We start from the raw sequence: 14,856 nt of genomic DNA on the forward strand, positions 1-14,856 counted from the left end.
TGATCCTCTTTCTTTTCATACTTGTGATGTCCCTCCCTTTTGTGGTCAGTCCCACCAAAGGTTCAGTTCCCAGCTGAACTGGGAACTTTACACTTTTCAATATGCCCTCCTCTCCATGAATAACTGTGGAAGGTCTGTTCTGCCAGTCTTCAGGTCATTTTCAGAGTTAGTTGAATAGATGTAGCTATTATCACAGTACGTCTATGGGACAAAGTGAGCTCAAGATCCTCATACCCCATCATCTTATGCTACTCTGGGCTAGCCCTCAACAGATTCCTAAAAGACTAAAACCCAAAAGAAGATTCCATATTTACTGAAAACTATGTTTTAAGTAATGTAGTCTGTAGCATTAGCTTTTGGGAGGCAGTCCTATCAAAATATTTTCCAGTTCTGAGCTTAGTCTCTACTGAAAGCCATTTGTCTTCTCATATATATTGCTGCAAAGCTCCATACTCCTCCATTAGATATTGGTGTAAATATTCACACCACACAAACCCAGGGAATGCTGGTGTAATTAATTCTTTAATTCAAGTCTGAGACCTAACATTTTACTTATTCCATTTCATTTTATTAGATTGATGCTAAAACCTACAATGCTATATTCTAAGACTTAAGAAAAATAACAATCTGCTGAAAGATTTGGTTGATATGTATTTACATGATCTTTTCTTTCTTTTCTTTTTTTTTTATAGGTCGAAAATTTAAGAAGTTCAATAAAGTCAGAGTTATGAGAGCACTGGATGCTGTTGCTCTCCCACAGTCTGTGGGCATTCCAAATGAAAGCCAAGCCCTAAGCCAAAGAATCTCTTTTTCACCAACTCAAGATATACAGTTGATCCCTCCATTGATTAACCTGCTAATGAGCATTGAACCAGAGGTGATCTATGCAGGACATGACAACACCAAACCTGATACCTCCAGTTCTTTGCTGACGAGTCTTAACCAACTAGGCGAGCGGCAACTTCTCTCAGTAGTCAAGTGGTCTAAATCATTGCCAGGTAATAATAATTTGTATATAGTAGCATAGAATGAAAATTTTATATTTCTTATACAAGTCGATTGTTAAAGTCTGTATAATAAATTAAACATTGTGTAAACAGCATGTTATATAATGCATTTCAGCAGTTCAAAATACTTACCTAGGATCTTAAATAATGTGTTTCTTATCTAGAACCCTACTGTGTACTATGGAAATACAGAAGTCATAGATGATACTTTGAGTCTTGATGATTCCAAAATTACATGCATGAAGCAGTTAAGGAACAGCATAAGTTTATGTGTTCAAGCACAGGTGTAATAGTAGTTCAGAGAAAAAGAAATTCTCCATCTTCTTAAAAATGTCGAGTTCATTTTAAGTGCTACTTTAACCAACCTCAAATAGTTAAAAATAAAACTGAATGTATCTATTCACATAACATATCAAAAATAGTATTCAGAGTACAGTGGGATATTTAAAGTTAGTTAAGAAGTATAATTTATAAACATATATAAATAAATTGGACATAGGGAAATGAACTTCCTTCTAGTCACTATTTTCTCTATACTCAGACAAGGTGTAAAAGAGTAAGAATCTGGCTTGTACCATCATGAAAGGATTTAAGTCACTTTATTTAAAAACTAGTTTTGCTTCCTCAGCACAACTCCATACAATGATGAAGTTTTTACTTGGCTAAATCTGAGTCTACAGAGCCAGGAGAATACATGGATATCCATTTTTGTAGAAGCATTAATCCCATAATTAAAAATATAGCATTTTTAAAAATTATATTCTCCTCACACCAAAAATACCCTTACATTTTTTTAAATCAGTTGATTTTTCCAGTATCTGATCAAGAATTAAACATATGCCATTTTAGTCTCCAGGTAAATTCAATATTCTTTTTAAAAGAATTTTTTTGTCAATTTCACTTAATATATTTCTGTTATCATTTTACCTCAAAGGTTTGAAATTCAACAGATGACTTGTTATTCAAAAATCAAGGTTATTTGAAACAGAAAGAAAATAGATTCCTGTTGAATCTTCTAAAAAATATGTGTTGAGAAAAAATTAATAAAACTCACTATTCTAATGGAGATAAGGTAATTTCATAGAAAAATCCAAATACCCAGGTTCTTATTAGCTTCATTGTTGCTGAAAGCCTTGGGCAGGTAATTTTTTTTCCATTAGAAAATTTCTGAGATTTTAAAACTTAACTGTAAAGTTGTTATCACCTTTATTTACTTACTTACTTAGTTCCTTATTTATTTATTATGTTATGTTTGTTGCCATGCAGTACTTCATTGTTTTTGATGTACTGTTATCACCTTTAATAGATCTTTATTAAATTGAGATATTACAATAAGGATGAACTTTGTTTAAAAATAGGAGTATTTATGTGTTTAACTTTTCTCAGTTTTTATATTATTTAGAAAAGGTGGTTTCTTTGATTTTAATTGTTATAGTTTATATTTTTAACATTTTGGAGCTTCTTTACTGTTTAAAAAATTCTACTATCAGTTGGCAAAGTTGGAAAATACCCAATTATAGCTTAAAAGATAATTTATTCACTTTGGGTAAAAGCTAAGTGAACACTTTAAGTTGAAAGATTTACCTGTGAAGATTTTTTTATCTTCACATTCTCAAAAAGAGTGAGAGGAAATTTTTATACTGAATTTACCAGCAACTCTTTTAGTGTTGCAAAATGTTATCTGTATGTAAGGAAAAAAGAATGATGACATCCACCAGTATTATAGGTACCATTTCCATTAACTGTAATGTAACAATAAGGGAAGCTTATTTGATAGTTTAGTTTGATAATTTAGATTAGCAAATAATTGTGTGACCCATGATCTTTTAAAAATACTGCATGAATGATGAGAATAGTCAATGAACCAGAGTGACTATATTGAACTCTTTGAAAGGACTCATGCATGTAAAGTCAAACCTTCCAGTTGACTTTAAACCAGAATACAGTTTTTACTCACCTGATTCACTCAGTAAGTGGCTATTGCATACCTTCTGTTTGCATGACCTAAACAGTAGTGTTAAAAAGCCAGAAATGTAGGCTCATGGTATGGACACATTTTGGTACAACATATCCTAGCTTTTGATCTTCAGCTTTGCACATGAGACAAATTTACTTTATCCATTCATTCACATGTAACTTGGTCTGTAAAAGATAAACTTTCATTATATGAGGTCTATTAATAAATCAGGATGTCAGTTTACTTACTTGTAGTACAAAAAAAGATGCTGCTAGTAAAACATGTTGATGGGTCAATATAATAAGAAAGTGTATTTTGGAAGTCAGATTGAGATCAGATACAAAATAATCATCATAACAAAGGTGATGGTATGCCTGAGGGCTCCAAGGCATGTATCTGCAGGTCCCTGAAAGGATGCTTGTTGCCTGATCAGGGCCTCCTCTTTTTTTCTTTGTTTATGCTCTTCTATTATCTTGGACCCACTATGGTAATTGCAGCTTATCTGACATCTCTCTCATGATATTTTAGAGATATCGTTGCTCCAGTATAATGGAGACTTGCAGGATGCTTTAGCCTCATGACAGCACATTTAAAATATTGTCTTAAGATACACTGCGTCTGACATATTGTATCTATTATGTGAATGATTTTACATTGACTTTTAGCTATAAGTTCAGTGAGTAATATTTTCTTATTTGGAGCTTGAAGTGACACAGTATTTGCAAAATTTTTAAAAAATGAACAAGACAAAGATTAGGAGAATGGAGGAGGAGGATCTTAAGCTCACCTCATCCTAGGGGCACACCAAAGTAACAACTACGTCTGTGTAACTCACTCTGAAAATGATGTGAAGTATGGAAGAACATAGCTTCCTTAATTAATCACAGAGAGGAGGCCACATAGAAAAGGAGAAGAGGGGCAGAGATATGGTTGGGAGCCAAAACCCCAGCAAGACTAACCACAAAAGGGAGAGACATCACAAGCATGGAGAAACTACAAGATCAGACCCACCAGGCACCTCAGCACAAGGGACATGCATTGAGAAGATGAGTAACATCTAGTCTGCCTTAATTTGGCAAGCTTTGAAAATCAGCTGTGCCTAACTCTGGGTACATTAAAAATTAGTGGGCTTAGCTCTGAGAGGGTCAAAAGGCCATAGGAAACTGAACTTCTCTCCTTAAAGAGCTAGCACAATAAATAACCCAACCAACCCAACACAGCCTTTAATAGCAGTTTGAATAGTGCCTGGGGTATATGTGAAGAGTAATTTACTAATCTTAGAGCATGGGCTAGAGGGACATAGATCTACAGGAGATTTCTTCAGGAACAAAATAGCTGGCAGATACCATCTCTCCTCCCTCCCTCCAGCCTAATTTACTAGGCACTGTGGATATCAGCAGGAACACCATCTATCTTGTTAGCATCATGTGCCCTAAATCATGTTCCACTGCAGACTCACCCCATCCGTCTTGCCCACTTCAGCAAGCATTTGTTAAAAGGAGCTCCTGCCCTGACACAGTGTGCAAGCATCTCCAGTAGGGACTGATGCCACTCCAAAGTGTTTCCTCACCTGCAGACAGTGGGAAATAACCCCACACACCAGCACATGGGAAGTTCCAGCAGCTGAACATTTTAGCTAGCCACACAGCCTTCCACTGTGACAAACACACTGGATGGAAATAGGTGGTTTGACTGACAGCTCCAACCAGAGAGTACTCTGACAATTGGTGTGCACATAATTGCAACACACAGAGTGCAGACAGCTAGCCTGATTGCTGACATTGCCCACCAACAAGCCCATGGTTATCTCAGACATACCCCATAAAAGCACAGGCACCAAACCCTGTACTATGAAACCACAGAAGGTAAAGGTAGTCAATGCAGCTTGCTGGACTGAAAGCCCAGTCAGCTAGTGGCTCAGCCACAACAGTAGTGTTTACACAGCCCATATTCAGGAGATGTCCCTGGACTACATTGTTCTGGTGAACAGGGGACACTGACAAACAGGTACTACAAGACCTCTTCATCACAAGACCACTACTTTTCATACTAAGAGATATAGCTGACCATCCTAATACCTATAAACAGAGTTAGACAAAATGAGGCAGAGGAATATATCCCAAATGAAAGAAGACAAAATAACAACAAAAGAACTAAATGAAATGGAAATAAGTATTATGCCTAATAAAGAATTCAGTAATATCATAAAGGTTTTCAGTGGACCTGAAATAAGAGTGGAGGATCTCAGTAAGGCCTACAATAAAGAGATAGAACATATAAAAAGAACCAGTCAGAGGGGGTGCCTGGGTGGCTCAGTGGGTTAAGCCGCTGCCTTCGGCTCAGGTCATGATCCCAGGTCCTGGGTTCGAGCCCCACATCGGGCTTTCTGCTCAGCGGGGAGCCTGCTTCCTCCTCTCTCTCTGCATGCCTCTCTGCCTACTTGTGATTTCTCTCTGTCAAATAAATAAATAAAAATCTTTTAAAAAAAAAAAGAACCAGTCAGAGATGAAGAATTTAATAAATGAAACAACAACAAAAAAAATACACTAGAGAGAGTTAATAGCATATTAGGCAATGTAGAAGAACAAATCAGCATCTGGAAGATAGATGGTAAACAAGCTGAACTACAAAAAGGAAAATGACTAATGAAAAAATAAAAAATGAAAAAAAATAATAAAAATTGGTTAAGGGAATTCAGTGACATCATTAATTGTAGTGATATTCCTATTATGGGGAATCCAGAAGAAGAAAACAGAAAGAAGGGGAAAGAAGACTTATTTGAAGAAATAATAGTAAATTGACCAGTTTGTAGATTAAAGCACAAAAGCAATGAAATCAATTATATCTACAGGAATTAGTCTGGGGATTCACAGAATAAAAGGATGTAAAATATGACATGGTATACAGAAAATGAGGAAGGGAGTAAAAATGTAGGACATGAATGTGTTCAAACTTAAGTCACCATCAAGTTAACAGACACTGCAATACACATAAGATGTTATATGTGAAACCAATGGTAACCACAAATTAAAAACCTGTAATAGACACACATACAAAAAAAGAGACAGGAGCTCAAGCATAATATTAAAGAAAGTCATTAAAGCATAAGGAAGGGGGCAAGAGGAGAAGAAAGGAACAGAGAAAAAAAGCAACTTATCAATAATTACTTTAAATGCAAATGGACTAAATACTTTAATCAAAAGACATAGAATGGATAAAAAAAGACTCACCTGTATGCTGTCTACAAGAGGTACTTCAGACATAAAGATACATGCAGACTGAAAGTTAAGGGATTAAAGAACATTTACCATGAAAATGGAAACAACCAAAAAACTAAAGTAGTAAATAAATTTTAATGGACATAAAGGGCAAGATTGACAGTAATACAATAATAATGACTTTAACACCCTATTTACATCAATGGATCAGTCATCCAGACAGATGATCAAGAAGCAATGGCTTTGAGTAACCCATTAGTCCAGATGGACCTAACAAATATATACATAATATTTCATCCCAAAACAGCAGAATACTCATTCTTTCAAGCACACATTTGACATTTTCTGTGATAAATCACATTAGGCCCCAATACAATTCTCAGTATTTAAGAAGGCTGAAATATAATATCATGCATCTTCCCACCAGAACAGTATGAAACTAGAAATCAACTACTAGAAATTATCTGGAAAGAACACAAATACATGGAGGCTAAACAACATGATACTAAAAAATAAATGGATCAACCAAGAAATCAAAGAGGGAAAAAAAAAAAAAACACATGGAGAAGGAGTGCCTTGGTGGCTCAGTCAATTGAGTGTCTGCCTTTAGCTCAGGTCATGATCCCAGGGTCCAGTGTCAGGCTCCCTACTCATTGGGGAGCCTGCTTCTCCCACTCCCTCTACCTGCCATTCCCCCTGCTTGTGCTCTCTCTCAATATATCTCTCTAAACACAGGATAAAAGAAATTGATAACAACTGTGCAAACTCTTTTGGACACAGCCAAAACATTTCTAAGAGGGAAGTTTATAGCAATACAGACCTGCCTAAAGAAACAAGAAAACTCTCACACCTTGCACCTAAAAGAGATAACAAAAGAACAGCTAAAAGCTATTAAAAGGAAGAAAATAATAAACATTATGGCAGAAATAAATGAAATAGAGACTAAAAAGTAATACAAAAAAAATCAATGATAGCAGGAGCTTGTTCTTTTGAAAATAAGCAAAGCTGATAATCTTAAGCCATACTTACCAAGAAAAAAGAGGACTAAAATAAATAAAATCAGAAGTGAAAGAGGACAAATAACAACACCACAGAAATGAAAGGACTGTAAAAAAATATTATGAAAACTTACATATCAGCATATTGGACAACCTAGAAGAAATAAATAAACTCCAAGAAACATATAACTACAAAACTGAATCAGAAAGAACTAGGAAATTTGAACAGACCAATTACTAGTAAGGAAATTGAATCAGTAATCAGAAAAACTCTCAACAAACAAAAGTTCAGGACAAGTTGGCTTCACAGGTAAATTCTACCTAGCATTTTAAAAAGCGTTAATACATTTTTGTTTTCAAATTGTGCCAAAATTTAAAAGGAAAGAAAAATTTCCAAATTCATTCTACAAGACTGGCATTACCTTGATATAGAGAAGCTTTGCACAGTGGCAGTTTCGTAGCCAATGAGGTTTATCCGAGGCGTGATTATTGCTAATTGAAAACCTTGATATAGAGAAATGTGTTACATTTCTATACATCAATAATGAATTAGCAGAAAGAGAAATTAAGAAAACATCCCCATTTACAATGGTGCCAAAAAGAATAAAATATCTGTGAAGAAACATAACCAAGAAAGGTGAAATATCTGTACTCTGCAAATTTAAAAAAAATCAGTGAAGGAAATTGAAGGTGACACAAACAAATGAAAAGATATTCCATGCTCATGGATTGGATAAATTAATATTGTTAAAATGTCCAAATCACCCAAAGCAACCTACAGATTTAATGCCATCCCTATTAAAATACCAACAGCATTTCCTACAGAACTAGAACAAACAGTCCTAAAATTTGTATGGAACCACAGACAAACCCAAAGAGCCAAAGCTATCTTGAGAAAGAAGAACAAAGCTGAAGGTTTCACAGTCCCATGCTTCAAGAAATAATACAAAGTTGGAACAATCTAAACAATCTAAGCAGTATGGTATTGCCATGGAATCATACATATAAATCAAAGGAACAGAATAGAAACTGCAAAAGTAAACCCACAACTATATGGTCAATTAACCTTCAACAAAGGAGAAAAGAATATGTAATTGGAAAAAGACGGTCTCTTCAACAAATAGTGTTAGAAAACTGGACAGCAACATGCAAAAGAATGAAATTGGACCACTTTCTAACATCATACACAAAAGTAAACTCAAAATGGATTAGGACCTAAATGTGAGACCTGAAACCATAAAAATCTTAGAAGAGAGCTTAGTAATTTCTCTGACATCAACCATAAAGACATCTTTCTTGATATGTGTCCTGAGGCATGGGAAACAAAAGCACAAATAAACTATTGGGAGTACATCAAAATAAAAAGTTTCTGCACAACAGAGGAAACAACCAACAAAATTAAAAGACAACTACTGAATGGCAGAAGCTATTTCCAAATGGCATATCTGATAAAGTATAAGTATCCAAAATATATAAAGAATTTATGCAACTCAACACCAAATACAAACAAGAAAACCAAATAGCCCAATTTAAAAATGGGCAGAAGACGTGAACAGACATTTTTCAAAGAATATATCCGGATGCTAACAGACCCAAGAAAAGATGCTCAACATCAGTCATCACCAGGGAAATACAAACCAAAACCACAGAGATATCACTTCACATGTGTGATAATGGCTAGAATCAAAAAGACAATAAATACCAAGTGTTGGCAAAGATATGGAGAAAAAGGAACCCTCACACATTATTGGTGGGAATGTACTTTGGTGCTATCACTTTGGAAAATCATGTTGAGTCTCCTCAAAAAGTAAAAAATATAACTATCATATGATCCAGTAATAACACTTCTGGATATTTACCCAAAGAATACAAAATACAATTTCAAAAGGATATATACACTTCTGTGTTAATTGCAGCATTATTTACAATAGCTAAATTATGGAAGCAGTCCAAGTGTCCATTGATATATGAATGGATAAAGAATATATGGTGTGTGCGTGCATGCGTGCGTGCATGTGCATACAATGTTTCTCAAACACTATTACAGTGAGTATTGGCATCCTGGGGCTTTCATCACCCAAGTATTAAGAAGTCACTGATAATAAATTAATGTTGGAGAGAGTAATTGAAGGAAACTTAGAGGCATAAGTTATGGGTTGATCAAGGAGGATCCTGAAAGTCAGGGTAGGCTTTGGAAATTAAATTAATAAGTTACTTATTTCCAATTCAATTCAATAATTGAACTTATTTCCAAGCCAATTCAATAATAAATATTATTAATCCTTTATACCAGTATGTTACAGCAGAATTTACATGACTGAGAGGTTTGAGGGAAATAATTTAAAATTTCTCCCAACTCTTCTGTTTATTTTGTGAAAAAAAGTCTATGAGGGTCAATGCTTTAACATTTTTAAACATTACATTTTTGAAATATCTTACTTTTTCATCTCAGTTAGCCAGACTACTTGCAGTCAACAGTATCAGAAGACTAGAACAGTCCGTTGCCTTGTTTTCTGCCTTTGAAGCATGCCAAAATACCTTTTGTGTCAGGGACAGCCATTGCATATGTGACAAAGGATTTCTTCTTTCATTAAATAAAATGAATAAATCAAATTGCTTCCCCCAGAAAAGTCATGGGAAAGAAATGAAACTAGCCTATGAGTAAAGTCAAGTTTTGATAATACTGTTATGAAGCCTTTTTAAAATGATTGTTCTAGCATCCTAGTCCACTGAAATTACTATTGCTTATATCAACATATTTTCTTTTATCAAATCTAATGAATACTTTTAACCCTTAACATGTTCTGCATGCCTTTGAGGCCACTGACAAAGTACCATTTCTGGCTGATACTCTTTATTTGGCATTTGGCATTTCCCTTCAGATAGATATGTTTCACTCAATTTACACATTTTGTTTCCTTTGTGGATTTGTTTTTCAATTCACATAAGAACTTTGGCACTTCCTGCATTCCATCTTCTACTCCAGTAGTTTCTAATTCTACACAGACTAGATGAGCCCATTCATAGCCTTGTCTTCAACTACCAGTATATTCTGGTGACTCCTAAATACACAGTATCAACCCAGACCCTCTAATGAACTATTGAACCATGTATTTCAATTATTTATTACGTATTTCCACTGGGTGAATTTCCAGGTCAACATGACCGTCTACTCCATAAACCTAAAACCTTTTTCTTTATCTTGAATTGGTGCCTCAGATAGAATCTTGGGTATCATACTGGGCTCACTTTTCTCCTTCACCTCCTGTCCAATTAGTTATCAAATTCCGGCAACTCTACTTATTAAATATATGATTCATTGTATATGCTACTTCCACTGCTATTGCCCTTAGTTGAGGTTCTTATCCCTTTGCCTAGATTTCAGTTTTAGCTTTTGGACTAACCTTATTACCACTTTCACCCTACCACCAAACAATCCTCTTCTGCCACCAGTATCATCTTTCTAAAAACAATTATAACCAAGTATATTATTTCCTTTCCTTTTCATAACAAAGTCCAAACTTCTTTTTTTTTTTAAAGATTTTATTTATTTATTTGACAGAGGGAGAGAGATTACAACTAGGCAGAGAGGCAGGCAGAGAGGGAGGAAGAAGCAGGCTCCCTGCCGAGCAGAGAGCCCGATGTGGGGCTCGATCCCAGGACCCTGGGACCATGACCCGAGCCGAAGGCAGAGGCTTAACCCACTGAGCTACCCAGGCGCCCCCAAAGTCCAAACTTCTTAACTTTAACATCCAAGATTCTTTTATGATTTGACTCCTGAATTTACAATGTTATCTCTTATTCTTCCTCTTCAAACAACTCTAAGTTTCAATTCTCCCAATACTCTTTGCTCAGTATCTGCCTTCTTTTGCCCATATTGTTTCCCTACCTGAATATCCTTCCTTTCTTCCACATTTTCCCCCTGGCTGGTCCCTAACTAGCCTTCAGAGTTCTAATTACCTGTCACTTGCCCTGAGGACTAGTTCCCTGGCCTTCCCAGACTGAGTTAAATGCCCCTTGCTCTACCATATCACTTTTGCCTTTGTCAACCACACTATCACTGTGAGTTAAAATTATGTTCTCATTTTCTGTTTCACCAGACTGCAAGTGTTAAAGGCAGAAACATCTTTCTAGTCTTTATGCCTAATTGCAACCAGAATGCTTCATCCGGTAGGGTTGCTTAAAGAGTATTTATAGAAATTTAAATTACAGAATTGATAAAAAAGGAACTGTGCTATCTTAAATCATTAGCCATCAAGTCCTTATTCATTTAAAAAAATCATATATATGTTGGTGATTGTATGTCACTGATTGTGCTGTAGCTTTTTTGTGCTCCTCAAACTTCATTCATACTTTGTGTCAGAAGGTGCTGACATTTGGCTGTAAATTAAACATTTCAGTACATGACAGTTTTTACAACAGCACAACCTATATATTTGATCAAAACTCTGGAAGTAACACAGAGGAACTTAGGTTATATATGCCATATGTTACCATACACTTTTTTTTAAGCATTAAGGATTGAACAGCTTGCAACAGGGCTTTTGTCAGAAATTATCAGGTCAAATCACTTAAAAGGAAAGGGTATTTTTCTTTACTACTTGTTAAACATAATTAAGGATCATCCATCACTTTCTTCGTTGAAGTTTTTCATTTTGATCATCATTGCAAATGTACTGACTTTAACTGATTGTTATCATAAGTGGGAATTTGATCTGAGTGTTCCTGTCTTTGTTTCAGTATAAAGAAATGAATGATGTTACAGTTAATGGGGAAAAAAATAACACTTTTGTACCAGGCATGTTCAAGTCAATTTAACAGTGTACATTTATCACAGATAAGCCCTCTAAAAGGTGGCTATTTTAAAAAGCTATTTTCTGAGTTACTTTTCATTCTGTTAAATGGAAAATATGCTTTCTGCTATAAATATTGGTAATTTCAGAAGTTTTAAGTTATTTTGGCAAAGATTTGCCTTTTATATTATAATCTACTAAAAATGTTCATTTTTATTTCTAGTAATCCCAGAATGCAAAATGAGTAACAAGCAAGCCCCCCAATAAAGAGTAGCATAAAATAGATGTAAACATGTAAATGTAAGTGGAATCTGTTTTTAAAAAAAGTAAAAATTTTCAAATTAGAGATTAACATGAAACAAAGGCCTAAAGTGAAAAAAAATACAGTAGGTCAAATATTTAAGTACCGTGAAATGCTTTCTTTAGAAAGTTATTAATTGACTAAGAAAAGATTAAAGAATGAAAATATTTTCCTGAAGATGGTAGTGGATAATTTATTAATGTTTTAATATATCTGACTAATTTAACCTAACTTTCTATGGGCCTGTCATTTTATACATATTTGTTTTTGGAAATACATATATATATTTTTGGTATATACACCAGGGTATATATCAAATATATATTTGGGAAAATAAAATATGTATATGAATTCTTAGGTGAAACAGATGTTATTAAAATAGCTTTGTGGAAAATAGTTGATGTTTCCACCAAAGCACTTAATTTTTATGTTCCTTTAATAAAAGATTTCATCTCTGATCATTGTTTTAGCTATATTCAAATACAAATAATTTCCAAATTTATACTTGTAGTTCATATATCTCTCCATATTTTTAATTCATTTGTCCAGCTGCTGTCTATACATTCCGAAAGTCCCTACAACATATCAAAATTTACAATTTTGTTCCTAGCCTATTTCTCCTCCTCTATTTTGTCTCAGTTCTGCTGTTATCACCCACCATTCCTGCAAAAATATTGAAACATCTATTAGGCTCCTTCTTCCTCCTACCTGCATGCAATCAGTTGCCAAATCTCTTTGATTTTACCCTTTAAATATTTTTCTAATGTACTCCCTCCTCTGTATGCCTACCTGTTGACTTTCTTCTGACTTTTATCATCCCTCACTTGGTATTTGGCAGTAGCTCCCAACTTTTTCTGTAACTCCAGACTTAACTCCCTTGAATCCATCCTCTACCTGGCTACCAAGAATTCCTCCAAAACACAAATAAGGTTATGTCATATTATTGCTCCTTAATAGACATAACTGACTAGAGCCTCCATATCCAGATTTATCTCTTTGCTTCTCTCTCCTTTAAGTACATCAGTGCTGGGCTGTGATCTGCAAAAGAGGCAAAATAAGAATTGAAAAGAGGTGGAAAGAAGATTTTGACCATTTGAGTCAGTGCATTTGCCCTTTCCCTACCATTATTCCTCTGCCACTAACACCAAGAAGGGCTGAAAAGAGGTTGTGAAGGTGTGAAAGGCCAGAGGATTCACACACACACACACACACACACACACCCTCTCTCTCTCCCTCTCTCTCTCTTTCTCTAAACTTCTTAAACCAGATGGGTGTTTATGCAACTAATGTATCATTGAACACTACATCAAAAACTAGTGAGGTACTATATGTTGGCTAATTGAACATAATAAAAATAGCTAACTAACTAACTAAATAAAAGAAGTCCTGGAAAGCAGATTGGATGAAAAGAAATAAAGAGTAGTGACTGTCGATAAAATAAAATGAGACTGGCTTAAGTTTCAAAAAACGAAAGTGACCATTAAACTATGGAATCTACCTAAGACATAATTAAAGATGTTAAATAAAAATAAAGCACAATTGAGGGGCACCTGGGTGGCTCAATGGGTTAAAGCCTCTGCCTCCGGCTCAGGTCATGATCCCAGGGTCCTGGGATTGAGCTCCACATTGGGCTCTCTGCTCAGCGGGGAACCTGCTTCCTCCTCTGTCTCTCTGCCTGACTACTTGTGATCTCGTCTATCAAATAAATAAATAAAGTCTTTTAAAAAAATAAAGCACAATTGAAAGCAGTGGTTTTATAAAATAAAATCAGATTATTTTTACATCCCAAAAATTTAAGATTCCTCAACAATCTGATTATACTCTCTGGTTGGGCATGATCTCCTAGGCAGGTTTTTTTTTTTTTTTTAAGTGATTCATAGCTTATGTCATATTATCTATTTCTTAAAGTGACAGTGCTAAATAAAAGGGAGAGATCATCATTTTACAGGTGTAGAGGTTGAGGATCCAAGACATTAAATAAAAGGTTCACAGTTACTCATTTTGGAGTTCTAGATTATAAATAGATATTTCTATAGTTATCAGGTCCCTGCAGTGGAATAGAATGGGAAGATGGGACAATTCAAACCTTTTTTTTTTTTCTTTTACTGCTGCCAGACAGTCTGACATTAAAATTAATTAAGGTCAATTCATGTTTTTATTTTCTTCAGGAAAGGAGTTCATTCTAATAATCTATTCTATAAAAATGTCATTATGTGGTTATCTGCTCAGAGTTTAAAAATAAACAGAAACCTCTCAGAGATTAAGTAGGACCTATCACAGAATGGAGAACCCAGATATGGACCCTCAATTCTATGGTAAACTAATATTTGAGAAAGCAGGAAAAAATATCCAATGGAAAAAATTCTCTTCAATAAATGATGCTGGGAAAATTGGACAGCTATATACAGAAGAATGAAACTAGATCTTTCTCTTACACCATACATAAAGATAAACTCTAAATGGGTGAAAGACCTCATTGTAAGACAGGAATCCACCAAAATCCTAGAGGAGAGCATAGGCAGTACATTTTTTAGCCACAGCAACTTCCTTCAAGGAAAGTTTCTAAAGGCAAGGGAAACAAA

The 14,856-nt window shown here is 34.9% G+C and overlaps 1 protein-coding gene across 2 annotated transcripts in view; it reads left to right on the plus strand.

Annotated features, from left to right (window-relative positions):
* LOC111154469 (progesterone receptor) overlaps window positions 1-14,856 on the plus strand; it is a 98,352-nt gene that overhangs the window by 69,249 nt on the left and 14,247 nt on the right. Inside the window, exon 4 of one of the 2 annotated variants that reach the window (XM_022514080.1) lies at window positions 693-998. The exons of the other annotated variant lie outside the window; for it this stretch is intronic. Coding sequence (XP_022369788.1) covers window positions 693-998 — 306 coding nt within the window. The remainder of the gene's footprint in view (window positions 1-692; window positions 999-14,856) is intronic. 2 annotated transcript variants of the gene reach the window in all.

The sequence above is a fragment of the Enhydra lutris genome, unplaced genomic scaffold (assembly GCF_002288905.1).
Source record: "Enhydra lutris kenyoni isolate GAN:26980312 unplaced genomic scaffold, ASM228890v2 scaffoldscaffold37, whole genome shotgun sequence".
In the NCBI taxonomy this organism is placed as follows: Eukaryota; Metazoa; Chordata; class Mammalia; order Carnivora; family Mustelidae; genus Enhydra; species Enhydra lutris.